This window comes from Saccopteryx leptura, chromosome 2 (genome assembly GCF_036850995.1).
Source record: "Saccopteryx leptura isolate mSacLep1 chromosome 2, mSacLep1_pri_phased_curated, whole genome shotgun sequence".
NCBI classification, from domain to species: Eukaryota; Metazoa; Chordata; class Mammalia; order Chiroptera; family Emballonuridae; genus Saccopteryx; species Saccopteryx leptura.
Genome location: NC_089504.1, coordinates 335,796,713 through 335,823,503, shown reverse-complemented (window position 1 = coordinate 335,823,503; position 26,791 = coordinate 335,796,713). Strand labels below are relative to the sequence as shown.

The 26,791-nt window shown below is 45.3% G+C and overlaps 1 protein-coding gene across 2 annotated transcripts in view; it reads right to left on the bottom strand.

Moving 5' to 3' along the window:
* Window positions 1–1,415: 1,415 nt before the first annotated feature.
* FAM222B (family with sequence similarity 222 member B) overlaps window positions 1,416–26,791 on the bottom strand; it is an 82,134-nt gene continuing 56,758 nt past the window's right edge. Inside the window, exons 2-3 of one of the 2 annotated variants that reach the window (XM_066363667.1) lie at window positions 18,241–18,362; window positions 1,416–5,333 (exon numbers count right to left, since the gene is read on the bottom strand). In XM_066363667.1, the coding sequence (XP_066219764.1) occupies window positions 3,727–5,333; window positions 18,241–18,322 (1,689 nt within the window). In that variant the 5' untranslated portion in view covers window positions 18,323–18,362 and the 3' untranslated portion in view covers window positions 1,416–3,726. The remainder of the gene's footprint in view (window positions 5,334–18,240; window positions 18,363–26,791) is intronic. The other variant, XM_066363668.1, reaches the window with a different exon arrangement.

Genomic DNA, 26,791 nt, shown 5'->3' with positions numbered 1-26,791 from the left:
GGCATGCCCAGGATGGGAGGGTGCTTTCTATTCCAAGAAGGGGGAGAGATGAGAAGCAGCAACTCATAGTTGCAGCACTTTAGTTGTTCAGATTGCTTCTTACACATGCTTTGACTAGGTGGGAAGGCGCTCCAGCTGAGCCAGCGACCATGGGATCATGTCAACTGATTCCACATTCAAGCTGGTCAGCCTGCACTAAAGCTGGCAACTTCAGGATTTCAAACCTGGGACCTCACTTGAGGTCCCAGACTGATGGTCTATCCACTGTGCCAGCACCAGCAGGCTTCAACAGTATTCTGACAGCCACCTTGCTACCAAGCACCTGATTCCACCCTCACTGAACCCCACAGTCTGTGGACTCTCCTTTTTTTCATCTTAGCCCAAGCCCAAACAGGCAGAATGGGAAATGGGGAATCTAGTTGACCTTTGAACAACATGACTTTGAAATGCAAGGGTCCATTTATACATGGACTTCTTAAATAAATACTATGTATTGTCTTTTTAAACATTTCCCTCCTGCTTACTTTATTATGATACAGCATATACTACATATAATATATAAAATGTTAACTATTATTAAGGCTTCCAGTCAACAGAGAGGTTTCTGGAGTCTTTTTTGTTGTTGTTGTTTAGATTTTACTTACTCATTTTTAGAGAGAGAGAGAAGGGGGAAGGAGCAGAAAGCATCAACTCCCACACGTGCCTTGACCAGCCAAGCAAAGGGTTTTGAACTGGCGTCCTGTGTTCCAGGTTGATGCTTTGCCCACTGCGCCACTACAGGTCAGGTGGAGTCAAGTTATTTTTGACTGTGTAAGGGTGGAAGGGGGGAGTCATTGCTGCCTCTAAATCCCATGTTGTTCAAGGGTCAACTGTAAATAGTTCCTTTGGATATTTTTCCCTGCAGACTAAAAAGGAGCAAGTTCCAATACTCAACTCTTGAGTCAAATTACTAAGAGGGCTACTTCTCGTGTTACAGATTATAGCACTTATAACCTTCACCTCTGTCAGAGGCTCTCAGAAATTCCAGTGTTGGAGGTAAGAGAAAGGGAGGGAGGGACGATTAGTCTTACATGGCTATTAGCAAACCACCCACTTTTCAATGACTTAGTCTTGGAGTGAAAGTGGCAGGACTCTTCAGACCTCCACTGAAGGGGCAGCTTACCCATCAAATCCTACCAAGGCCCTAGCTACAATATATTGCCGATGGAGAGGTCCAAACAGCTGGGCACCGCCTGGGGACTGACTGAAGTCTACTTCATGCCTTACAATCCCCATATAGCACCTGGTCTGCAATGGACTGGGAAGGTTTCTGAGTGGGATGAACAGGGGTTCCCCTCTTAAAACTGAGGAATACTTCCCTTCTAGTAAATGAGACATTAGAAACCACTATAAAGTAATAGAACAAGATCAAAAGGTGAGTTTTTCCTTTTTACTGGTTTATAATAATCTTAAAAACCCCATCACACCCATAAACCACCACAGGTGAGAAGATGAGGGAGATGGAGAATGAATGCTACAGTATGTGGACAGCTCGGGGAATCCCGGTATTCCCTAGGGGCAGTGTGGGATGGAGGCAGGGGCTGTGGATAGGAGGCCCTGGTTTGGCCTCTTATTGCTGGTTGGGGGTTGGCTGGAGAGGGGTGAGGGACTTAGGGTGAACTAGGAAACATCTCACACCAAAGGCAAGGGCAGTTGGGCGTGGAGGTGGGGTCAGAATACATTTTCCATGCAGATTAGGGGTGGGAGTGAGAGCTTCAGAGACTTGCACCCCCACACAGGAAGAGATGGGTTTGAGGTTTGATTTAAAGCCCCAAGTTGGTGTCTGGTCCAATTTCCTAAAATGGCAGCTCACCTTTTGGGGAGAGGCATTGGAAAAAAATCACAGCAAAAATATCTGGTTTGGAGCTCACGCAAGGGATAAAGGGAGACAGTAGTGCTCTTTCAATTTAACTCAGAAGAATTGGAAAGGGGGGCCCTGGGTGAGATGGTGGCTAACACCTTGGGAGAAGGCATTGCACCAGAAGCAAAAGGTGCTCCTGAGGGCTCAGGGTCAGGGAGGTACCAGTGTTCACAGACGGCAGGAAAACAATCGGGAACAATAAATTAGGACTTCATGTTGCTATCATTTGGCGTAACACAATCAGGCATTTTTTTTCTCTTTTTAAATATAAGGCAACTTGCCAACACATAAGTTAAAAACTGATCTTCAGTCACATTGCTTCAGATCACTAGAGAATTTCTGGCTAAAGAACAGTGGATAGTATAGTAAACAAAATCCAAAAATTTAAGAACATCAGTTCATAGTCCCCAGAGACAAGAGGAAAGGGCTTATTTGGTTTTTTCTTAAAAAAAAAAAAAAAAAAAGGCAGAGCTCAACTATGCATCTTTAACAAAAGAAGGGTGAAAAAAATTTACAACTAAACATAATCTAACTTTAAAGTTACAGAAAAGTTTAAATTTCTAGCCAACTAATTGTCACTTGGGAATGAGATGCGTTGAGCATGGAGTGGGTATGAGTGAAGAATGGGCAAGGGGCAGGAGGGACTGTTTCCAATGTATGCCCATCTTCAGCTGTTAGAACCATGCTCATTTGGTAAAGGAAGAATTCAAAGAGCTTAAGGCTTTGTGTTTTTCTTTCTTCATCAAACTGAGGGGCTGCAAAGGAGGTGTCTAGAATATGAATGTACCTGTGGGGGCCACTCACACATAATGCTACTCAAACCCACACTACATTCATACAGAAACATGACATTTAAAACTTACAGTGTAGAGCAATATTCTTAGCCAGTGTAGAGAAAACCAAAAAAAAAAAAAAATTTTTTTTTTTTTTGGTTTTTAATTTCAAACTCCAATGTGATCATCTCTTACCTACCTAATTCCTTAAGTAAGATCAGTTTTTTTTTTTTTTTGTTTTTTTGAGAGGGGTGGGGGGTGAGTGCAGCAGGCGAGTTAGAAGCAACAGTGAGGAAGGGATCTTATTATGCTGGATGGTCACTGCATTTCTCTAGGGCTGAAAAGGGGAGTCAGAAACCAAGATACCAGCATAAAGACACATTTCCCCATGTCTCAGGCCATAGCCAAGTACCTGCAGGATGCCCTGGAGAAGTGTGGCACGGACAAGTTTAGTGGCTCTGGGATCCATGAAGATGTATAACAAAAACAAAGCCTTGAGGAATGGAGAGAGGCTGAGGGATGATGAGTGGTCAGTTCTGATTTGAGGTCTTTGGGGTGAATAAGGAATTAGCTTCCAGAGCACTTGGGAAGTCTGGCTTCTTAGTCCCACAGAGAGAGACAAACAAACAGGGAGAGGCTTAGCTTAGGGGGATGGGCACCTACAGCTACCTCATCTAGGACCCTTTTCTTAGCTTACCCCAGTCCTCAGGGAAACATGGCAGAGCAACAAAAGACAGGAGGTGGCAGGTGGGAAATGCAAGAAGAGGGCCATGGACATGGTATAGGACTGATAAGCAGGCAGCAAAGAAACAAGCCTGGTATTAAGATTAGGTCCTAACATAAACCCCAAAACTGCTGGGGCTAGTGGAGGAGAGAGGATAAGGGCACAGATGACCCCCTCTGTCCTCAGATCCCACCAAATTCCCTTTCTGAGACATCAAAGAATGATCACATTGGAGCATTAAAAATTTGAAACTATCCAATTACTCAAAAGTAAGACTAAACCTAGGAGGGGATGTATGATGCGTAGCTTGTGGAGAGCACCAGGGCTACCTATCTATACCCAGGGTGCTGAATATGAAGACTTCGACTATCTGTGGGGTCAGGGGCTCGACTGCCAGGGGCTCGGTGAGCCTTGCTCAGCATGGCCAGGCTCTGTTCTCGGAAGCAGGCCTGCTGGAAATCCCCACTTAGGTAATCCACTGTTTGCATCAAGCTGTTCTGGCTTGCCACTGGACCACCCCCAGTCCCTGCTCGGTAGTGGGCCCCAGCAGCTGCCGCACAGTCGAGGGGTGCGCCCGTGGGCTGCCCACCATGGAACGGCATGGTGAGGTCCTGAGACCCCGAGCTGTCGCTATTGGGAGTGGGCAGAATGTTGTTCCACAGGGGTTGGAAGTAGTGACCATTGGGGTAGGCCAGTGGGGCTGCCAGGCCGTTGACTGGTGGGGATGGGGTTGGTTTCTCCAGGGGTGGCTTCAGATGGAAGGACTGTGCCAGGCAGAGTTCCTGTGGGTAGGCAGAGGCCTTGCCCACAAAGCCAGGCCCTGCCAACTCACGTCCTGTTGCATGCTTGCCTGTAAGGCCAGGGGCCGGCGTCCCACCAGCCTCACTGCACATCTGTTGTAGGTGGGCCAGCTGATGCTGGTTCCAGGCGACTGGCTTGAGGTCGCTAGGGTAGCCAGTGGGGGCTCGAGAGATGCCTGTGGGCAGGTTGACAGGGCCTGCAGCAGGTAATGCGGCTGTGGCCGCATGGGTGTGCTCCATGGGATTGACCACACATGAAGGCATTGGTGTGGGGACGCTGTGGGTCGACACCCGGGTGCTTGCATTGATGAGCAGACTGCGACTAATGGGGCTGGGGTTGGCGATCTGGCCCTCACACACTGAGGTAGTGCTGATGCCTGCCCTCGTCTGGCAAAACTGGTTGATCTGGTGTACAATGCTGCTCAGGTCCGGGGGCTGGCTGTGCTGCAGGGTGGCCGCCATTGAAAGGGGGATAGTTGAGGTAGACACGGTCACATTCGGGGGGGCATCTGAGTCTGGCATCTTCCGGCCTCCATGCAACAAGGGATTGGGGGGGTGCTGGAGACCATGGTGAGACAGACCCTGAGGGTGGACCAAGCCCTGGGTTTGAGCCATGGGCTGAGGGTGGCCCAGGCCCTGAGGCTGTTGGAGGCTCTGAGGGTGGGACAGGGCCTGGGGCGGCGGGATACCCTGAGGGTGCTGCAACGGCTGGGGAGGGGCATGGGCCAGGGTCTGTGCATGCTTCAGGGCCTGCTGACGGGCCAGAGCCTGGGCCTGGGAGTGGGCTAAAGTGCTGGGTGCCACAGTAGCATATGGCGCCACTGGGGGGTTCATAATGGCCTCAGGGAGCAACCGGGCTCGGGTGCCGTCAAAGTCCTTGAGTATGCTTTTGGCTGGCACTTTGACAATGGCAAGCAGGCCTGCCTTGGTGGCAGCCTGAGTCGGGTAAGGGCTGTAGCGCTGGGCTGATGTGTCGAGGCCGTTCACAGTACGACGAACGTGTTTCCGCTGGGGAACCTTCACACTGTTGGGGAAGATTTTTATAGTCAGTGGGTTGTTTGCGACCTTCTTAGCATACGCGTCCAATTCGGCTGGGGTAGGATAGTGAGCAGTTCTCATTTTCTGTGTAGTGTCCCCTAGAGAGAGAAGGGGAAGGAGAGCAAAGAAGGAGAGGGAGCTCATCAGTGCCAAGCCAACCAGCCCTTCTAGATTCCCCTTTTGGGGCCTAGGTGGAAGAGGTGGGGGGCTAAGCTGTCATCCCTAGTCTTCATTTCAGACCAAGCCTCAGGCCCCATGATAACAGCAGTACTAACACTTAGTCAGTACATATAATGGGCCAGCCCTTGTGCTAAGTGACAGGCTATCTCAATGAATATTTGCTTTTGCTACGGCTTTAGGAAGCAGGTACTACCATGACCCTTATTTTATTTTTTTTTGTATTTTTATGAAGTTGGAAACGGGGAGGCAGTCAGACAGACTCCCGCATGCGCCCGACCGGGATCCACCCAGCACGCCCACTAGGGGGTGATGCTCTGCCCATCTGGGGCGTTGCTCTGCTGCAACCAGAACTATTCTAGCGCCTGAGGCAGAGGCCACGGAGCCATTCCCAGCGCCTGGGCCAACTTTGCTCCAATGGAGCCTTGGCTGCGGGAGGGGAAGAGAGAGACAGAGAGGAAGAAGACAGGGAGGGGTGGAGAAGCAGATGGGCGCCTCTCCTGTGTGCCCTGGCTGGGAATCGAACCCGGGACTCTTGCACACCAGGCCGACGCTCTACTACCACTGAGCCAACCGGCCAGGGCCCGCATGATCCTTATTTGACAAATGATCTCACTCAAGATCAGAATAGCACAGCAACTTTCCAAGTCCAGCATCTGGCAGAGGCAGAACTAGGCCAATTCTCACAGAGGAAACCAAGAGTTTCTATTTTACAGGGAACTCTCTCCAAGTTCTAACCAGCCCAGGCTGGCCTGGGGGTTGCTGGTTCTAAGCAGAGCTGCTTGTAGGGCCCTCAGGACATCCTGGTAAAGAGAGTACTCAGAGTGACTACTCTTCAGTCTGCAGTGGCCAGTAAGCCATCTGCTTTCTCCTTAGCCTTGGCAGCTGAAGTTTCATGCCCATTTGGTGGGCATCCTGGCACAGAAGACAGGATGCTTCTTTTTCAGGATCAGAGAAATTAAGCTGCCAACGTCCCTCCCCTACCCCCATATCACAAGTTCATTTTTGTTTACAGCTTACTCTCAGCCTGACTGGGTGAAGCTCAAAGGCTATTTATTTCCTTGTGGAGGGTGACAGTAATGACAGGGCAGCAGGGAGGGAATTTGAGAAGAAAGGATTCAGAGAATCTTTAAGTCCTGAGAGCCAAAAATAGGCTGTATTCTACCCTTGTCAGCTGTCACTTTCCAAAATGAAAGAGGAAAAACCTGCCTTCCTTTGGAAACTGCGGAAATACCCACTCAATGCGCCTCATTAATGTTAACAGTCTCTTTGTTCCCATCTCCACTTGTCTCCCATTGGGGGGCTCCAGCGGATGTTGTGCTTCCAGTCAAAAAGGAAGATTCTGAGAACAAGAGCTCTTTCAGGATGCCAAGCTCCTGCAAGGCGTCTCTGCTGTGCTATCCCTCTCTCTGAGAGAGGGTCTCCCCTGAGTATACACAGAAGGTGCTTAATAAAGGCTTGCCTAGTATGTACACAAACTGCCTAAAGTAGAAGGAAAGAGGCTTGGCTGGGAGCCTAGGCTCAGCTAGCTGACTCCCTCCCTACTTCCTCCCCTTGCAAAAGGCAGCCATACAGACCAGTGACTAAACTGACTAAATGCTCGGCTTGTGGCTTCAGCTGGCCTGCTCAAGAAGACCCCCATTTCAGAGTCACGTCACTAGGAATCAACTGGAATAGAAGTAGGCTAATGAGTGTGCTAGAAGGAAGAGGGCACAGCTGCTGCCCTTTGGTAATGTTGCTGGTTAGCTGGCAGCAACTGCTTAGAAACTGATGCTCTTTTTTTTTTTTTTTAATTTAGACAGACAGACACAGACAGGAAGGGAGATGAGAAGCATCAATTCTTTGCTGTGGCACCTTAGCTGTTCATTGATTGCTTTCCCATGTGTCCTGACCTGGTTGACCCAAGCCAGTGACCTCAGGGCTTTGAACCTGGGTCCTCCGCATCCCAGACCAACACTCCACCCACTATACCACTACCTGGCCAAGCAAAACTGAAGCTCTTGAAAGCAGGAAAAGAAAGCTCAAGTTCAGGATGGGCAGAGAGATTTGGGTTCATGCTCACTCAACAAGGCAGAACTTAGCAAAAAGGGTACAGAAAGGAAAAGGTTTGTGCTTTCAGATAATGGAACAATACTTTAAATTTAGTAGACAGGCAAACGTATTTAAGGGTCTGCTTTATTTAGTAAGTACAGAATAAATGCTCCACCCATAAATGAAATGTCTGTAAGAGGAATAATTTGAAGAAGGTCTTAAGACAATGAATGTGATGGTGACAACTAAGGGTAAGATGAAGCGGGAGGCAGAGAGGCCCAGAAATCTTCACTATCCACGAGGTAACACGAGCTGGTGAGGAGGGTCAAAGCTGTGAGAGCAGAGTCTGAGTTCTATTTTTTTTTTCTTCCCGAAGTGAGAAGTGGGGAACAGCAGACAGACTCCTGCATGTGCCCTTACCCAAATCCATCAGGCATGCCCACCAGGGGGCGATGCTCGGCCCATCTGGGGTGTTGCTCCACAGCAGCCAGATCCATTCTAGTGCCTGAGGCAGAGGCCATGGAGCCATCCTCAGCGCCCAGGCCAACTTTGCTCCCATGGAGCCTTGGCTGCGGGAGGTGAAGAGAGAGATAGAAAGGAGAAGGGGAAGGGTGGAGAAGCAGATGGATGCTTCTCCTGTGTGCCCTGGCTGGGAATTGAACCCGGGACTTCCACACGCCGGGCCGACGCTCTACCACTGAGCCAACTGGCCAGCACCTGAGTTCTGATTTTTATAAGCCACTGTCCCTTAATGGGCTTTAGTCTCCATAAAATGAAGCCATTTTCTGACCCTTCATTTATTATCCTGGACAAGAAGATACAAAAGAAGTCTAGAGTCACTGACAGGTAGTCCCTAAACTCAAGGTATCAGAAGTCCATCAGAAGCTGCTCTAGTCAGCCACTATACTAGGCATCTGTTTGTTCAAAATCATATGACAATCCTAGCTCAGCACCTTACCCAGAGCAGATACATAGTAAATACTTGGTAAGTGACATCAGTAATAGGTACTGGCTGTCTGAACAACTGGGGCTAAGGAATGGGAGTACAAAGCAGCTGAGTTTTAGTTCAGACCAGAAGTAAAGGCCTGCCTTTGGGCTTTACTCCATGTCAGTGGGCTTTTCTCCTTGAATGCCAAGTAAAAGAGAGGGATACAGTGTCTTATTGAATAATAAAGTTCCTTTGTTCCAAGTCAGTACTAACTCTTCGGATGGTTTTTCTAGTAGAGGCAGAAGGGAGTTTGACCTCATTCAGGAGTATGAAATGGGACACTTACACTGATTAGTTCTTGCCCAACCTCCACCAATGTTGACAGGATGATAAGGGTAGTCAAATAAAGGAATCAGAATCAAAGGGAAGTAGTGATGGAGAGGGAAGGGTGAACACAGGCTACAGTATTTTTGTTAGGGAATAATCTCCAGGATGAGATGAGTATATTGGAAAAGAGGCCATATTCTTGGAATTCAGCATCACCCACCCTCACATACCAGACTTAAAAAATAGTCAAATTTTTCTCAATATTATTTTACCTCAGTTCCCATACACAGGTACTCTGGAGACATTCTTTCATCTGTAACATTTTCCCTTAAGTACACAGCTAACACAGATACCACAGTTTTACAAGTAACTTATATATTGAATACCAACAATATAATTAATCATGAGATATAATTAATCATGAGCCAATTCAAGTATTGGCTTTATTATCTAATTACCCAGTCTCAGTCATTCCCTGTTTATAAATAGGAATGGTACCTGTTGTCCTTCTTCACAAAACTACTAAGATCAAGAGATACAATGAATGGGAAAGTACTCTGTGGACAGGAACAATGATTACTGATATTTATTATCCAAAGACAGCAGGGTTTTATTTATTTGTTTGCTTATTTTTTTGAAAGGAAGAGAGAGGTAAAAAGAGAGATGAGAAGCTGAGAAGCATCAACTTATAGTGCAGCATTTTAGTTGTTGATTGATTGCTTCTCATATGTGCCTTGACTAGGGGGCTCCAGGAGAGCCAGTCACCCCTTGTGCTCAAGCCAGCATCCTCGGGCTTCAATCCAGTGACCTTTGGGCTCAAGCCATCAACCCTATGCTCATGTTGGCAACTTGGGAATTTCAAACCTGGGACCTCAGCATTCCAGGTCAATGCTCTATCCCAGGCATGGCCAACATTCGACCCACGGGCCAGATCCAGCACGCATAATGAGTTTATGTGGCCCGTGATTAAATTTTTAATATTCTCCGCTACTTTAAAATCTCAGCTACTCAGAAGTGGAAGCATCTTTGATTATTGGAAATCTAGATATTTAAGAAGATAGTGATACACGGAAAAGAATTCCACGTGTGACTAATCTAGGGTTAACTTCCAATAACTGTCAAATGCATTCACGATACTTATTTTTTTTAAAAATTCCAGTATAAAGATTTACAACTTTTGTACTCGTCTGTACTCAATATGAACTGTCTGACGTTTAGCGGCGATGTGAAACCCACATTCTTTTAGGGCAGAGTTTGCCAGTGCGCACCCAAGGTAAAACAATTGGTTATTTTTGTGGTCAAGTGTGCTGAATCAAGTGGCATTGTAGCATAGACAATAGCTGCAGTTGATAACTGAAAATGTGTCCAGGCTGTTTGTAAAACGAAATAATTGTTTTATTTGCGATATAACCCCTTCAAGCTCATTCTATTAATTAATTATTGTTTTGATTGATTGCGATACAGTTTGGATATTTATATGGTATGTAATTATATTTTTATTAAAATAATATTGTATATTAAAATTTTTTCACTCATATTTATTCATAAACAAATTACATAATAAAATTTTGTTTACTTAAGCGAATAGTTTTTGTATTTAACATTTTAAAATTTTAATATTATGTCCAGCCCGTGAAAAAAGTTATCTTTCTAATCTGGCCCAGGGGCAAAAACAGTTGGCCACGCCCGTTCTATCCACTGTACCACCACCAGACTTTTTAAAAAAGTTTTTATTTATCTTAGTGAAACAAGAAGGAAGAGAAAGAGAGACAGGAACATCAATCTGTTCCTGTATGTGCTCTGAGGATCAAACCGGCAACCTCTGAGCTTCAGGATGATGCTCTAACCAACTGAGCTAACCAGCCAAGGCTTAAGGATAGCAGTTTTGGCTGAGTCTGTCTACAGACAGGACCAAGTAACCTGACAAAGGAAGTCCCAAACTGCAGGACGCCCTGGACCTCGTCTGATAGTTAAATGTAGCAGAATGCACTGTTGTCTATTCCAGAGACTAGGGGGAAAACTGCCAGAATCTGGGCTTCCCCATAGGACCTCCCTGTGTATCCTTCTATTTTGAAGGTCAGACAACAGAGGTGGCATATGCAACAAGAACTTCTCTCTTTAGGTGGAAAGGCACATGTAGTGTGTTTCTAATGCAAGCTTTGGAGTCTCACCCAAGTGTGAGTTCTAGCCCAGTCACTGAACTGTAATGAGATGTTGGCAAGTAGCAAACACTCTGTCTCATCCTTAAAAGAAATATAAGAGAATCTTCCATATGGAATTATTAAGGAATGAATGAGAATATATATAAAAATACGTAAGATAGTGCCTGACACACACTAACCACTCAACAGATCTAAGCTATATTCCTGATATGAGTTTATTCAATCATTAAGTCAATTCACCATTTCCAGACCCTTCCACTAGGGGGCAGAGAGGTATACTAAGCAGCAATAAGAGAATTTTGACATTTGTCCCAGGCGCCAAAACTCTACAATAAAAGGTCAAAGTTGTTATTTAAAAATGATATGCACCTGACCAGGCGGTGGCGTAATGGATAGAGCTTCAGACTGGGAAACAGAGGACCCAGGTTCGAGACCCCGAGGTCGCCAGCTTGAGCGTGGGCTCATCGGGTTTGAGCAGGGCTCACCAGCTTGAGCCTAAGCTCGCTGGCTCAAGCAAGGGGTCACTTGGTCTGCTGTAGCCCCCTGGTCAAGGCACATATGAGAAATCAACCCATGAACAACTAAGGAACCACAACGAAGAATTGATGTTTCTCATCTCTCTCTCTCTCCCTTCCTGTCTGCCTGTCCCTATCTGTCCTTCTCTCTGACTCTCTCTGTCTCTACCACAAAAAAACAAAAACAGAAGAAAACGAGTTGAGAACCGAGGTCTTTTGGTCATTACAGCCAACCATCCAGAAATATTTATTTAGCTACTACTATATATACTGACTGTGAATTGAGGAAAAAAGGAGCAGAGGCTTGGGGTTAATAAAGAAAAAAGGTTCTGGACCTGGCCGGTTGGCTCAGCGGTAGAGCGTCGGCCTGGCATGCAGGGGACCGGGGTTCGATTCCCGGCCAGGGCACATAGGAGAAGCGCCCATTTGCTTCTCCCCCCCCCCCCCTCTCTGTCTCTCTCTTCCCCTCCTGCAGCCAAGGCTCCATTAGAGCAAAGATGGCCCGGGCGCTGGGGATGGCTCCTTGGCCTCTGCCCCAGGCGCTAGAGTGGCTCTGGTCGCGGCAGAGCGACGCCCCGGAGGGGCAGAGCATCGCCCCTGGTGGGCGTGCCGGGTGGATCCCGGTTGGGCGCATGCGGGAGTCTGTCTGTCTCTCCCCGTTTCCAGCTTCAGGAAAAAAAAAAAAAAAAAAAAAAGAAAAAAGGTTCAAAAACACATTTTCACCCGGCCATGTTAGCTGAGTCAGTTAAGAGCATTGTCCTGAACTGACAAGATTATGTGTTTGATCCCTAGTCAGGGCATACACAGGAAGCAACCAACAAATGCACAACTAGGTGGAACAACAAATGAATGCTTCTCTTCCTGCTACCCTTTTTCTCCCTTCCTTGCTGTCTCTCTAAAAATCAATTAAACAAAAACAAAAACAAACAAACAAAAAAAAGCCCTGGCTAGATAGCTCGGTTGCTTGGAGCATCACCCCAAAGAGGTTACCAGTTTGATCCCCAGTCAGGGAACATACAGGACTAACTTGATGTTCCTGTCTCTCTCCCCCTGCCTCTCTCATAAAAAAACATACAAACACACTTTCTGGTGAATTAGAAGATGGGTCAAAGGAAAAACAAATTTTCAAGTACCGAGTTCAAAAATGGCAAGGACTATCAAATCAAGTGACATCATGGAATAGATAATCTAGAGAAGCTCTAGGAAGGCATTCACTTAACCCTAACTGGTTTTCTACCAAGTACAGAATTCACCCCAAGCAAAGATGTTTTCTAATCCAGCCTGCCCTATGGCAAATTACACATATAGGATGTGAAGTGCATTATATCCTCTTATACACACAGAAAAGGAAGGGGAGGCCCTGGCCAGTGTCTCAGTGGATAGAGTGCCGGCCTGGTGTATGGACATCTAGGTTCAATTTCCAGTCAGGGCACACCAGAGAAGTGAACTTCTGCTTCTCCCTCCCTCTCTCTCCCCCTCTGCTTCCTCTTCCCTGCCCGCCAGCCAGTGGCTCATTTAGTTTGAGCATAGCCCTGGGTGCTGAGGATAGCTCGGTTGGTCCGAGCACATTAGCCTCAGGCACTAAAAATAGCTAGGTACTTGAGCCATCAGCCCCAAATGGCATTGCCTTGCCGGGTGGATCCCGGTCGGGGCACATGTGGAGTCTGACTCACTATATCCCCTTTTCTCCCCTGAAAAAAAAAAAAAGAAAGAAAGAGAAGGAAGAGGAGAAGAGAAAATGTGGAGTTAGAAAAAAATCTATCCTGTGATTCTGTACATAAGGCAGCTCAAGCCTGGTAAAAAGTGATTAGTCAGGTGACTTAGATTCCTGGGCCAAGAATCCACATGTCCCATTCTCCTGAGTCCTGATCCATTTTTCCTGTCTTGAGCTGACCCTTACAATATAAAGTCAGTAAGCTAGATCCCATCCCTAACCCCATCAGATATTAAGCTCTGTTTCTAGGGACTTAGAAGACCCTCTTGAAGATGCATGAGGGATTAGGGGATAGTATGGCAGCAGGGAAAGGCTGAATTGCAAAGCCACAAAAAACTGGTTTGTTGTTGTTTTTTTTTCTTTTTACAGAGACAGAGAGAAGGATAGATAGGGACAGAGAGGAACAGAGAGAGATGAGAAGCATCAATCATTAGTTTTTCATTGTGACCTTAGTTGTTCATTGATTGCTTCCTCATATGTGCCTTGACCGCGGACCTTCAGCAGACCGAGTAACCCCTTGCTCGAGCCAGAGACCTTGGGTCCAAGCTGGTGCGTGAGCTTTTGCTCAAACCAGATAAGCCCGCGCCCAAGCTGGTGACCTCGGGGTCTCGAACCTGGGTCCTCCACATCCCAGTTTGATGCTCTATCCACTGCGCCACCACCTGGTCAGGCCACAAAACTGGTTTTAAGGTTTCTATAACTGCTGGTTTGTGTTCTAAGCAGTTCTTTAGCTGCTGGTTCCCAAAGGAGACAGTGTATGCTCCATCTCACCTTACCTGTAAATGTTTAACACTAACCACTGTAGTACACATAATATTTTTCTTTTTTGTGTGAGAAAGAGAGAAGGATAGATAGATAGGAATAAAGAGAGATGAGAAGCATCAATTCTTTGTTGCAGTGCCTTAGTTGTTCTTCACTGATTGCTTTCTCATATGTGCCTTGACCGGGGCTACAGCAGAGTGAGTGACCCCTTGCTCAAGCCAGCGACCTTGGGCTTCAAGCCAGTAACCATGGGGTCATGTCTATGATATCACGCTCAAGCCAAGCCACCAACCCTGTGCTTAAGCTGGTGAGCCTGCGCTCATGCCAGCAACCTTGGGGTTTTGAACCTGGGTACTCTGCATCCCAGGCTGACACTCCATCAACTGCACCACCACATGGTCAGGCAATATTTTTCTTTTTCTTTCTTTAAGACTTTATTCATTTTGAGAGAGAGAGAGAGAGAGAGAGAGAGAGAGAGAGAGAAAGGGGAGGCAGGAAGCATCAACTACCATATGTGCCTTGATCAGACAAACCCAGGGTTTCGAACTGGAGACCTCAGTGTTCTAGGCTGATGCTTTATCCACTGCGCCACCACAGATCAGGCCTATTTTTCTTCTTCTTCTTCTTTTTTTTTTTTTTTTAAACAATTTTATTTATTTATTTTAGAGAGAAGAGAGACTAGAGACCTCAAATGTTCTAGGCTGACACTTTATTCACTGTGCCACCACAGGTAAGGCTATTTTTCTTTTTCTTACATATTTTGGGAGAGGAGAGAAGAAACCAAGCAAACTGAAAAATACCAATAGAATTTTTCTTCTGTGAAGGTGTGAGTTTAAAGGATAGCAACAAGAGAGTCAAAGGGATTCAAATACGCTGTTCCCCAAATAGACAGGTGAACCAAAACCCAGGAAAGATTATCTCAATTCTCAAATGTAGTATGGGGACAGTGGTTGGCAGAGGCTACTTATGAGCTCCTTTGGGGAAAATGGAAATGGAGATTCAATGTCAGCACTCAAGATAAAGCTGCCAATTTGCCTTTCCTCCCAAATGGCTCATCCTGATACCACATCTCTAGGTGAAACTGTCAGAGGGAGTCAAGGAACCTAGAAGACAGTAAACTGCCTTTTTTTTTAAACAGAGAGACAGCCCTGGCCGGTTGGCTCAGCGGTAGAGCGTCGGCCTAGCGTGCGGAGGACCCGGGTTCGATTCCCGGCCAGGGCACACAGGAGAAGCGCCCATTTGCTTCTCCACCCCTCCGCCGCGCTTTCCTCTCTGTCTCTCTCTTCCCCTCCCGCAGCCAAGGCTCCATTGGAGCAAAGATGGCCCGGGCGCTGGGGATGGCTCTGTGGCCTCTGCCCCAGGCGCTAGAGTGGCTCTGGTTGCAACATGGCGACACCCAGGATGGGCAGAGCATCGCCCCCTAGTGGGCAGAGCATCACCCCTGGTGGGCGTGCCGGGTGGATCCCGGTCGGGCGCATGCGGGAGTCTGTCTGACTGTCTCTCCCTGTTTCCAGCTTCAGAAAAAAAATAAAAAAATAAAAAAATAAACAGAGAGAGAGGGATAGATAGGGACAGACAGACAGGAATGGAGAGAGTTGAGAAGCATCAATCATCAGTTTTTCGTTGCAACACCTTAGTTGTTCATTGATTGCTTTCTCATATGTGCCTTGATCGTGGGGCTACAGCAGACCGAGTAACCCCTTGCTCAAACCAGCGACCTTGGGTCCAAGCTGGTGAGCTTTGCTCAAACCAGACGAGCCTGTGCTCAAGCTGGGGTCTTAAACCTGGGTCCTCTGCATCCCAGTCCGATGCTCTATCCACTGCGCCACTGCCTGGTCAGGCTCAACTGCTCTTAATGTATATTTCCAAGTATCTTCCCTTTCCAGTTGTGTCTTTAGAAGCCCAGAACCAGTCACAAAGAAGTTAGCATGGAGATCTTGGTGGCCAGGGAACACATACAACTTCATGACCCATACTCATCACTTATTAAGAGAAGGGTGGGTGAGGGGTGGAGTGGCTGGTATAGCAGAGATCACCTATTATGTCAAAAAGCTGTGGAATTTTGCCACCTTCATCTTTGCCATTACAGAAGTTGGATTCATTGGTCAAATCCCAGAACTAGCCTGACCAGGTGGTGGCGCAGTGGATAGAGTGTCGGACTGGGATGCGGAAGGACCCAAGTTCGAGACCCCGAGGTCGCCAGCTTGAGCGCGGGCTCATCTGGTGTGAGCAAAAAGCTCACCAGCTTGGACCCAAGGTCGCTGACTCGAGCAAGGGGTTACTCGGTCTGTTGAAGGCCCACGGTCAGGGCACATATGAGAAAGCAATCAATGAACAACTAAGGTGTTGCAACGAAAAACTGATGATTGATGCTTCTCATCTCTTTCTGTTCCTGTCTGTCTGTCCCTGTCTATCCCTCTCTCTGACTCTCGCTCTGTCTCTGAAATAAATAAATAAAAATTAAAAAAAAAAAAAAATCCCAGAACTAGCCAGGCTGAGTCTTACTCTCCCTTCAAAGTAAGAAAGTCAGAGGCTAGATTGTTTCTAACTTCATAGAGCAGGAGCTGGTATACTACAGCCTGTGGAAAATTCAGCTCCTGTTTTTATAAAGTTTATCCTTTGATTAATTAATTAATTAATTTTTTTCTTCCTTTTTTTTTCCAAGTGAGAGGAGGAGTGAAAGAGACAGGCTCCCACATGTACCCCAACCAGGGCCCACATGGCAACTCCCATCTGGGACCAATGCTCTGCCCATCTGGGGCCATGCTCGCAACCAACCTATTTTTAGCACCTGAGGTAGAGGCTCTGTGGAGCCATCCTCAGTGCCTGTGGCCAATGCACTTGAATAAACTGAGCCATAGCTGTGGGAGGGGAAGCAAGAGAGAGAAAGAGAAAAAGAGAGAGAGAAAAAGAGAGAGAGAGAGAGAGAGACAAAGAGGTGGCGTGGGCAAACAGATGGCTGCTTCTCCTGTGTGCCCTGACTGGAGATCACAGCCAGGACTTCCACACACCGGCCCACGCTCTACCACTGAGCAAACCTGGGGCCTTTTTTTCTTTTTTTAATTTACTGATTTTAGCAAGAAAGAAAGGGAGAGACAGAGAAAGAACTGTTCCTGTATGTGCCCTGAAACAGCAACCTCTGCACTTCAGGACAATGCTCTAACCAACTGAGCTATCTGGCCAGGGCTATAAAAAGTTTTATTGGAAGTCACATGCATTGTTGACATATAGTCTACAGCTGCCTTTGCTCTCCAACAGCAGAGCTATGTAGATGCCACAAGAGACCATGATCCACAAAGCCTAAAACATTTGCTATCTGGCCTTTTACAGAAAATGTTTGCCAAATTCGGTTATAAAGGATTCAGGCAAGATACTGAATCACCTTTTCTATTAAAGGGTAAGCCTAGATGCTTCATTGATTTCCTCTTTTTTGCTCTGAAAGGAAAGTCTATTCCTAACTTAGGGCCATTTTGACACTTTAAGATACTATACATAATAATGAGCCAAGAATAGTATCCTTCCTGCCACAGCATGCACTGCAAAGATAAAAGGCAGGAATCTGGGAAAATAGGAAATTATTATACAGCCCCAATCCTAGCCAGTTTAAGACACAAATCCAAAGGACAGTTCTCAAAAGCTCAATCTGTGGAAAGTATATTAGCAGAAATATACCCAGAAAGACTGAGAAAGCTAACTCCTCATCCTTCACTTGCTGTAAAATGAGGTCACTAGATCAGAAGGCAGACAGCAAAGCCAAAAGGAATTATATGTTTCCATGGAAGAGAGTGGGCAGAGTTCAAAACAACGTAACAGTGTAAATAGTTCATTTCAGAGACTATATAGTAAGTAATATGGACTGTGCATTTTCATTTAACTTCTCTTAAGTGCCTGACCTGTGGTGGCGCAGTGGATCAAGTATCAACCTAGAGTGCCTAAGTCACTGGTTCAAACCCCCAAGCTTGCCCGGTCAAGGCACATACAAGAAGCAACTATCAGTTGAGGCTTCCCACTCCTCCCTCAACCTTTCTCTTTCTTTAAAACCAATAAATAAAATCTAAAAAAAAAAAAAATTCTTCATAGGGGTTCAAATTGAGAAACTTTTTTGAAGGGTGATATATATATATATATATATACACATAGATATATATCTTATCACTCAGCAACAATTAAAATTAAGATGCTATACATTGGAAAGTTCTAGTATATTAGAGGATCTCTCTGGTCAGGAAAGTGTTTCACATTGCTGACAAGTTTTTGCAACTGCTTTCCTCTGTACTGAAGAATATCTTGACGGTACCAAAGTCCATGGTCAATATAACCCTCTGAAACAGCCCAAATGCAGAAACAAAATAAAGGATCATATCCTTCCCTGGGATCCATATTACTTACATTTCTGAAGTCCAGTGTTCATCTGCGTGTGAGAAAGAAGCGGAAAGGACAGGTCACCTGGCCCTGGTAGACAGGCTAGCATGGCAGACTGGCATCAACACAACATAGGGCAGCCACTCGCACTGTAATGAACAAAAAAACAAGGTCATGGAACACAAGGCAACTCCCTCAAGAAACAGACTAGGGACATCTGATATAAGCAGCACAGGCCCAAGTTTAGAAAGATAAGCAATTTAATTAGCAGCATGTTGGTTGAAAATATGTATGTTTTTGTCTGTAGCAACAATTTGTTCCCAACTATCACTAAGGGTAAAATGGTATTTCAGTCAGCACAGGTAGGTGGGTGGGGAAAATAAAAACCAGAAAATACCTATCCACACAATTAAATGAAAAATACAGGCACAACTGTAAGGTCTTTCATGCTCACAAGCTCTAGATGCACTCATATAGCATTTCCATTGCCTGTAGATTGCATTCACTTTCAAAAGGAAGAAGGAGCAAAGCATCTTAGGAGACACAACTACTGTTAAAGCAAATTCTGGGGAAAAAACCCCCAAAATCAGCAAATTCTATTTATAAGTATTTTGGGATTCATCTTTCCTATTCCCTGTCACACAATTAGACCTAAAGGACTCCATCCTCACCCCAAAACTGTATTGCACCCAGAGGGAATGAATCAAGGAAGTAGTAGGCTGCCAGAAGCCCTCTTTGGGCAGATGATTCTGACATTATGTCAAGATGGCTTGGTTTTACCAGCGCTGTCTACAAACAATATATGTACAGCTCCAGCAAGCAGACACTGAGGTGGCTTTTTGTAGGGAAGAAAATATCAGCAATGCCAAGCAAGCTCCCTGGACACCAAGGACCAAGGCTTTTCCCAAAGTAAAATATACTAAAACACATGAAATTCCTTTCTCATACTGCAAAACCCAGAAATCAAAGTAGCATGTTAAGGCTTCACATCACAAGAGTGGGGGAAAGGCTCAAATGTTAAACACCACAAAACCTCCTTTCTCTTTAAGAGGGCCCTCTCAGGTATGTGAAAATACCTTGTCATGATGAGTATCAGAGAGCTCCAGCTTGCAGTCTAGGTAGCTGAAAAGATACTTTGAAAAAGAGGCTGCTTAAACTGTGTCTAAGATAGCAACTGCAGAAAGAACTGAAGATTGAATGCCTCAATGAGAAGAGAGCTGCCTAAGAGTTCTGGTACAGATTCAGTCTTTTTAGGTCTCTGGTGGGTGGGATAACAGAATGAACACAGTGTGCCAACTGCAGTACCTCAAGAATAAAAAGCCTTCTGTTGGGGTCAAATGACTAAGGTACTGCTTAGAATCCTATCCTTTATGAACGCTGATCTCTATTTAATAACCTCTCTCCTATGGTCCTAATATAGCTGAGGGCAAATGTGACCTAATATTTTGCAATGGGCTGGATGAAGGGTTTTAGTGATATTTTCTCTTTAAGGGAAAGAGATATTTTCTCAGGAAGGGAGAGAGATGAGAAGCATCAATTCTTTTTTCTTTTTTTTTTTTAATTTTATTTATTTATTTTTTACAGAGACAGAGAGTGAGTCAGAGAGAGGGATAGACAGGGACAGACAGACAGGAACGGACAGAGATGAGAAGCATCAATCATTAGTTTTTCATTGCGCGTTGCAACACCTCAGTTGTTCATTGATTGCTTTCTCATATGTGCCTTGACTGCGGGCCTTCAGCAGACCGAGTAACCCCTTGCTGGAGCCAGCGACCTTGGGTTCAAGCTGGTGGGCTTTTGCTCAAACCAGATAAGCCCACGCTCAAGCTGGCGACCTCGGGGTCTTGAACCTGGGTCCTCGGCATCCCAGTCCGACGCTCTATCTACTGCGCCACCGCCTGGTCAGGCGAGAAGCATCAATTCTTTGTTCCAGCACCTTAGTTGTTCATTTACTGCTTTTTCATATGTGCCTTGACCAGGGGGCTACATACAGCAGACAAAGAGACACCCTGCTCAAGCCAGCGACTTTTGGGTTCAAGCCAGTGACCATGGGGTCATGTCTATGATCCCACACTTGAGCCGGCAACCTCATGCTCAAGCCGGATGAGCCTGCACTCAAGCCATGACCTTGGGGTTTTGAACCTGGGCCCTCTGCATCCCAGTCTGATGCTCTATCCACTATGCCACCGCCTGGTCAGGCAGTGATATTTTCTTAATTAGGTCTCGCAACTTTTCTTGGAGAAAGGTAATAATTTTATTTGTCATCTCATCATCTCTAGCCTCGATTACTACCATAGCCTTCAAAACAGTCTCTCTGCTCCCCACTTTGTCCCTATAACTCGATCCATTCTCCATATACCAGGAGTAATTTATTTTTTAAAATTGGAAATTTTATCAGCTCAAAAGTCTCCAATGACTTCCCATCTCACTTAGAATAAAACATAAAATCCTAACATGGCTCACAAGGCCTTCCATACTATTACTACTACCTCTCTGGCCTCATCTTCTAACCTCGGTGCTCCTCCTACTGACTCTATTTCTAACACAGTGGTTTCCTTGGAGCTCCTCGAAGGAGTGAGCACACTCCCACCTCCAGGCCTTGTACTTCACCTGGGTAACTGAGATGCTGTGATGATGATGGAAGTATAATGAACACATTCACTCAGCTTCTTGCAGACAACACTCTTCCTGTACTTTTTGGAAGGAACCAATCTACAAATAATCATTGTAATCTCTAATATACCTATTAAATTTTGATGTCTGCAACCAAGAAGAGATGAATAGCAGGTATGGATCCTAAGAATTGACCATAACATATTGCTCCTCAAGCCACAACTCTGGACTTCAAAAGAACAGAAAAGAACTTAACCAGCTAAACAGTGGCAAAGAGGCTTTAAAAGATATACTGGCAGTAAACAAAGGATCAAAAATAAAAGGTGAATACTGTCAAGATTTCAGAAAGTCAATTTTTAGTTCGGGCAGGAGGGAGTGAATGAATAAGAAAGATATCAGAGTATAAGGCTGGTGGTTGTGGCCATGCAGATTCACACTGAATTAGGGCAAACGGTAAAGAAACTGTGGAGCCGGAAAATGGTGGGCCAATTTATTAGTCTCGCAATGGTGGACAAGCAAGCAGGCAGGGAAAACTTCCTCTCTCTAAGGGCTGACAAGCAAAGAGGCAGCTGGGGGGGGACCCCCCTTCTCCCACAAACAATAGCAAAAAATGACTCCTCCAATGGCGGTAGACAATCCACAATCTACAATCTGCTGCCCCGTGCTCATGCACCAATCAGGCAAAGTACAAGCAAGCAAGCCTAACACACTTGTTTGCCCAACACAGAGCTTGGAGCCCCCCATGGTTGTGTCTTCAATAAGAACTTCCCAGCAAGTCTATAATACTCTTGAGCTCTCCCTAACACTATCTGGGCTGCTAACAGTACAGCTCCTAATTCATGGCCCTTTTATCTTTATGAGTTCAGGGATCTAACTATACTAAGGAAGTCTTCATGCTCCCTGTCTAGTTTCACTAAAGTCGAGAACTAGATTTTGCTAGGGCAGAAAAAGCAGGTAATGTAGCAAGGTCACAATGGTTGTGATGAAACAGGAAAGAAGCTATTTCCTTCCACAACACATTTCAGGAAGCAGGAATACACAATATAAAGCTCTCTTCCAGAGGCCTGGCAGCTGAGCACAGGTCTTTCATTTAACAACCTTAAATCACCCACATATTTTGATAGCCATCTAGTTTTATAAAAAATTTCTATTAACTGATTTTAGAGAGAAAGGAAAGCAGTGAAAGTAAGGGGGGGAAGAGAGGGAGAGAGGGAAAGAGGGAGAGAGGGAGAAAAGGAAAGAGGGAGAGAGGAAGAGGGGGAGAGAGCGCGTGCACGCCTGGCCAGATAGCTCAGGTGATTAGAGCATAGTCCTGAGGTGTAAAGGTTGCTGGTTCAATCCCTGGTCAGAAAACATACAGGAACAGATGGATGTTCCTGCCTCCTTCTCTCTGCCTTTCTCTCACTAAAATGAGTAAATAAAAATTAGAGAGAAAAATATCAGTTTGTTGTTCCACTCATTTATGCATTCATTGGTTGATTCTTCAATGTGCCAGGATGAGGGATTGAACCTGCAACTTTGGCATATCAGGACAGCCCTCTAACCAACTGAGCTATCTGGCCAGGGACCATCTGGCTTTTTTTTCCCTTCTCTCTCATTTTTTTGCTTTTTAATATTTCTTCCTTTCCTTTTTATTTTTAATGTTTATTTTATTGATTTTAGAGAGAGAAGAAGCCTGACCTGTGGTGGAACAGTGGATAAAGCATTGACTTGAAACACTGAGGTCACCGGTTCAAAACCCTGGGCTTGCCTGGTCAAGGCACATTTGGGAGTTGATGCTTCCTGCTCTTCCCCCCTTCTCTATCTCTTTCATTCTCTCTCTCTCTCTCTCTCTCTCTCTCTCTCTCTCTCAAATGAATAGTATTAAAAAATATTTAAAAGAGAAAGAAAAGGAGGGGGGAGAGAAAGATAGAGAATGAGAGAAACAGGAACATCAAGCTGTTCCTGTTTGTGCCCTGACCCAGAATTGAACTGGCAACCTCTGCGCTTCAAAGTGATGCTCTACCAGTGGTCGGCAAACTCATTAGTCAACAGAGCCAAGTATCAACAGTACAACGATTGAAATTTCTTTTGAGAGCCAGATTTTTTAAACTTAAACTATATAGGTAGGTACGTTCCTTATCGAGGTAGCGCCCACACATGGTATTTTGTGGAAGAGCCACACTCAAGGGGCCAAAGAGCCTCATGTGCCTCTCGAGCCAGTTTGCCGATCAGGACTCTAACCAATCGAGCTATCTGGCCAAGGCCCATCTGGCTTTTCTTAAACATAAATTCCAGTATAATTTTACAGCTGATATTTCCAGAAGCACAATTAGACCCAGAAATCAACACTAGCACTAACTTCTGAAAGGTACTAAAAATTCAAGTTCTGATTTCTGAACAGAATCAAATAGTAAACTGGAGCTCAGGCCAAGTAAACTACAGACATCACAGAGAAAGGAAAAAAGTAAAGATCTCCTTGGCAGAGCCTCTCTGTGAACTTTTTTCTTCTTCTTTTCCAAGTGAGAGGAGGAGAGAGAGAGAGATAGGTTTCCACCCACAACCCCATCTGGGGCCAATGTTCTGCCCATCTGAGGACGTGCTTGCAACCGAGCTATTTTTAGCGCTTGAGGCAGAGGCTCCTCAGAGTCATCCTCAGCACCAGGGGCTGATGTGCCTAAATCAATCGAGCCATAGCTGTGAGAGAGGAAGAGAAAGGGAGAGAGAGAGACAGACAGACAGACACACACACACAGAAGGGGGAGGGGTGGAGAAGCAAATGGTCACTTCTTCTTTGTGCCCTGACTGGGAACTGAACCCGGGACATCCACATGCTGGGCTGACGCTCTAACACTGAACCAACCCGCCAGGACCTCTGTGAACTTTCAACAAGGTTTCTTACTGCTAACTGCTCCCAAAGTAAGGGGACTACCATTATCACAATGAGCACAGAACTGTTTTTAAACTCTCCAGGAACATTAGCAATTCCCAGACTACCTCTAATTAAGGGACAAACCCCTTGTCTCTTCAGAGAAAACTCAAAAGTACTTTCATCTGTGCCTCTCCCCCTCTTCAGAAGACTGACAGACATTTAATTAGAGTTGTGATGTAACACTCTGTTTTCCTGGATAGCATCTGATAAAGAACCATCTCTGCCTTAGGGCTGATGCTTCTCATCTCTCTCCCTTTCTCTCCCTACTCTAATTGTATTGATGCTTTCCACTCCTCTCCCCCTTCTCTCTATCCTCTCTCTAAAAATCAATAAAATCTTTTTTAAAAATTATAAAAATATTTTAAATTTTATTAATTAAAATCACTATCTCTAAGTCTTTAATTTTATTCATTTATTTTTTAATTTTAATTTTAATTTTTGACAGAGACAGAAAGTCAGAGAGAGGAACAAATAAGGACAAGAATGAGAGAGATGAGAAGCATCAATTCTTTGTTGCAGCATCTTAGTTGTTCATTGATTGCTTTCTCATATGTGCCTTGACTGGGGGCTACAGCAGAATGAGTGAACCCTTGCTTAAGCCAGCAACATTTGGGCTTAAGCCAGCAACCATGGGGTTATGTCTATGATCTCACACTCAAGCCAGCAACCTCATGCTCAAGCCGGCGACCTTGGGGTTTCGAACCTGGGTCCTTCGCGTCCCAGTCAAACACTCTATCCATTGTGCCACCACCTAGTCAGGCTTATTCATTTATTTTTTTATTTTTAAAAGATTTTATTTATTGCCTGACCAGGTGGTTGTGCAATGGTTAGAGCATCGGCCTGGGATGCTGAGGACCCCAAGGTCACTGGCTTGAGCAAGGGGTCACTGGCTTGGCTGGAGCCCCTGGTCAAGGCACAACTGAAAAGCAATCAATGAACAATTAAAGTGCTGCAACTAAAAGTTGATTCTTCTTGCCTTTCTCTCTTTCTGTCAACATCTGATGGGAAGGGGGGTTCTGAGAATTATATGACAGTAATGTATCAGTGTTAACTTCCTGATTTTGATGGTTATATTATGGCAATGTTGGACAACACCCTTGTTTGTAGAAGATAAACAATAAGTATTCAAGTCAGCAACTTACTCTCAAGTGATTCAAGGGGAAAAATAATTCTTTGTATTATACTTACAACTTCACTATAAATTTGAAATTGTTTCTAAAAATTTTATTGAGGAAAATAAACCGGTCCTGGTCAGTTAGCGCAGCAGTAGAGAGTTGGCCCGGCGTGATGAAGTCCTGGGTTTGATTCCCGGCCACAGTACACAGGAAAAGCGACCATCTCCATCTCCACCTCTTCTCTCTTTCTCTCTCTCTCTCTCTCTCGCTCTCTCTCTCTCTCCCCTTCCTGCAGCCATGGCTCAAATGGTCCTAGCCAGCTGGCCCCAGGCGCTGAGGAGATGGCTCCATGGACTCACCTCAGATCCTAAAACAGCTCAGTTCCTGAGCAATGGAACAGCAGCCCCAGATGGGCAGAGCATCACCCGGTAGGGGGTTTGTAGGGTGGATCCCGGTCAGAGTATATGCGGGAGCCTGTCTATCTGCCTCCCTGCCTCTCACTAAATAGATAGATGATAGATAGATAGATAGATAGATAGATAGTAAATAAACAAGGTAGAAGTTTTTATGTCTGGAAAGCAGTGGGAGTGGGGAGACTGAAGATCATGAAGAGTTGGAGAGAGTGGTCTACTGGTAACCACTGTCACTGTATCCCTTTTTTTTTTTTTTTGGAGAGACAGAGAAAGGGGGAGAGGGAGAGGAGAGAGAAAGAAGCATCAACTCATTGCTTCACTTGGTTGTGCTGTTGCTTCTCATACGTACCCTGACTGGGGCCCAAACCTGTGACCTCAGGGTTAAGCCAGCAACCCTGGCTCTCCCAACAACACTCTATCCACTGTGCCAATGGCCAGGGCCATTCTCATGTTATCTTAATGCAGGTGAGTTATCTCTGAATTGTTTAATGACAACACTGGTGTTCTTGCTACCAAAACATGTTCCCTATATCTTTCTGCATCATTAACTTACGATTTTCTTTTCTTTTCTTTTCTTTTTGAGAGAGACAGAGACAGATACAGACAAAGGGACATATAGGGACTGACAGAAAGGGAAAGAAATGAGAAGCATCAATTCTTTGTTGCAGTACCTTAGTTATTCATTGATTGCTTTCTCATATGTGCCTTGACCAGGAGGCTCTAAGCCAGCAACCTTTGGGCTCAAGCCAGCGACCCCAGGGTTTCAAACCTGGGTCCTCTGCATCCCAGGCCAATGCTCTACCCACTGCACCACGGCCTGGTCAGGCAACTTCCAATTTCTTTTCAACATTTACCTGAATAACATTTTCTCCAGTTCCTATACTTCAAATTTTCTCACAACCTCCACTCTGTTCTGGCAATACTTATACTATATAGAATTCTTGCAACTCTCTTACCTTAAAGATAGAGAGTATGACCATTCCAAAGAAATGTCTATCCTGCCTGACCTGTGGTGGTGTAGTGGATAAAGCATCAACCTGGAACAGGGAAGTCGCTGGTTTGAATACTGGGTTTGCCTGGTTAAGGCACATATGGGAGTTGATGCTTCCTGCTCATATCTCTCTCTCTCTCTCTCTCTCTCTCTCTCTCTTTCACTCTCTCCCCCCCCCCTTTCTAAAATAAAGTCTTAAAAAAAATGTCTATCCTGAAGAAGGCACTATTAATGTCCCTCCGTTCTTCAGGTCTAACATTCACTAATACCTCCATTAAGTTCATACTCATATTTTAAGAGTTTTTCAAGGTCCTTCCTTCTAAATACACATCCTGAACCCAAGCAAGTGGCATGCAAACTCCCCTGTGCTATGAAAGAAAACCTAGTCATAATATCTTCTAGAGTGTAACAGTTTTGATACTCACTTCCTCCCACTATACAAAAAGTTTCAAATAACATTCATAAGCTTTATCTCTAGACTTCCTGAAAAGTACTAACTATAACTACCTTCTCAACTTTCACACCAACAGCAGCT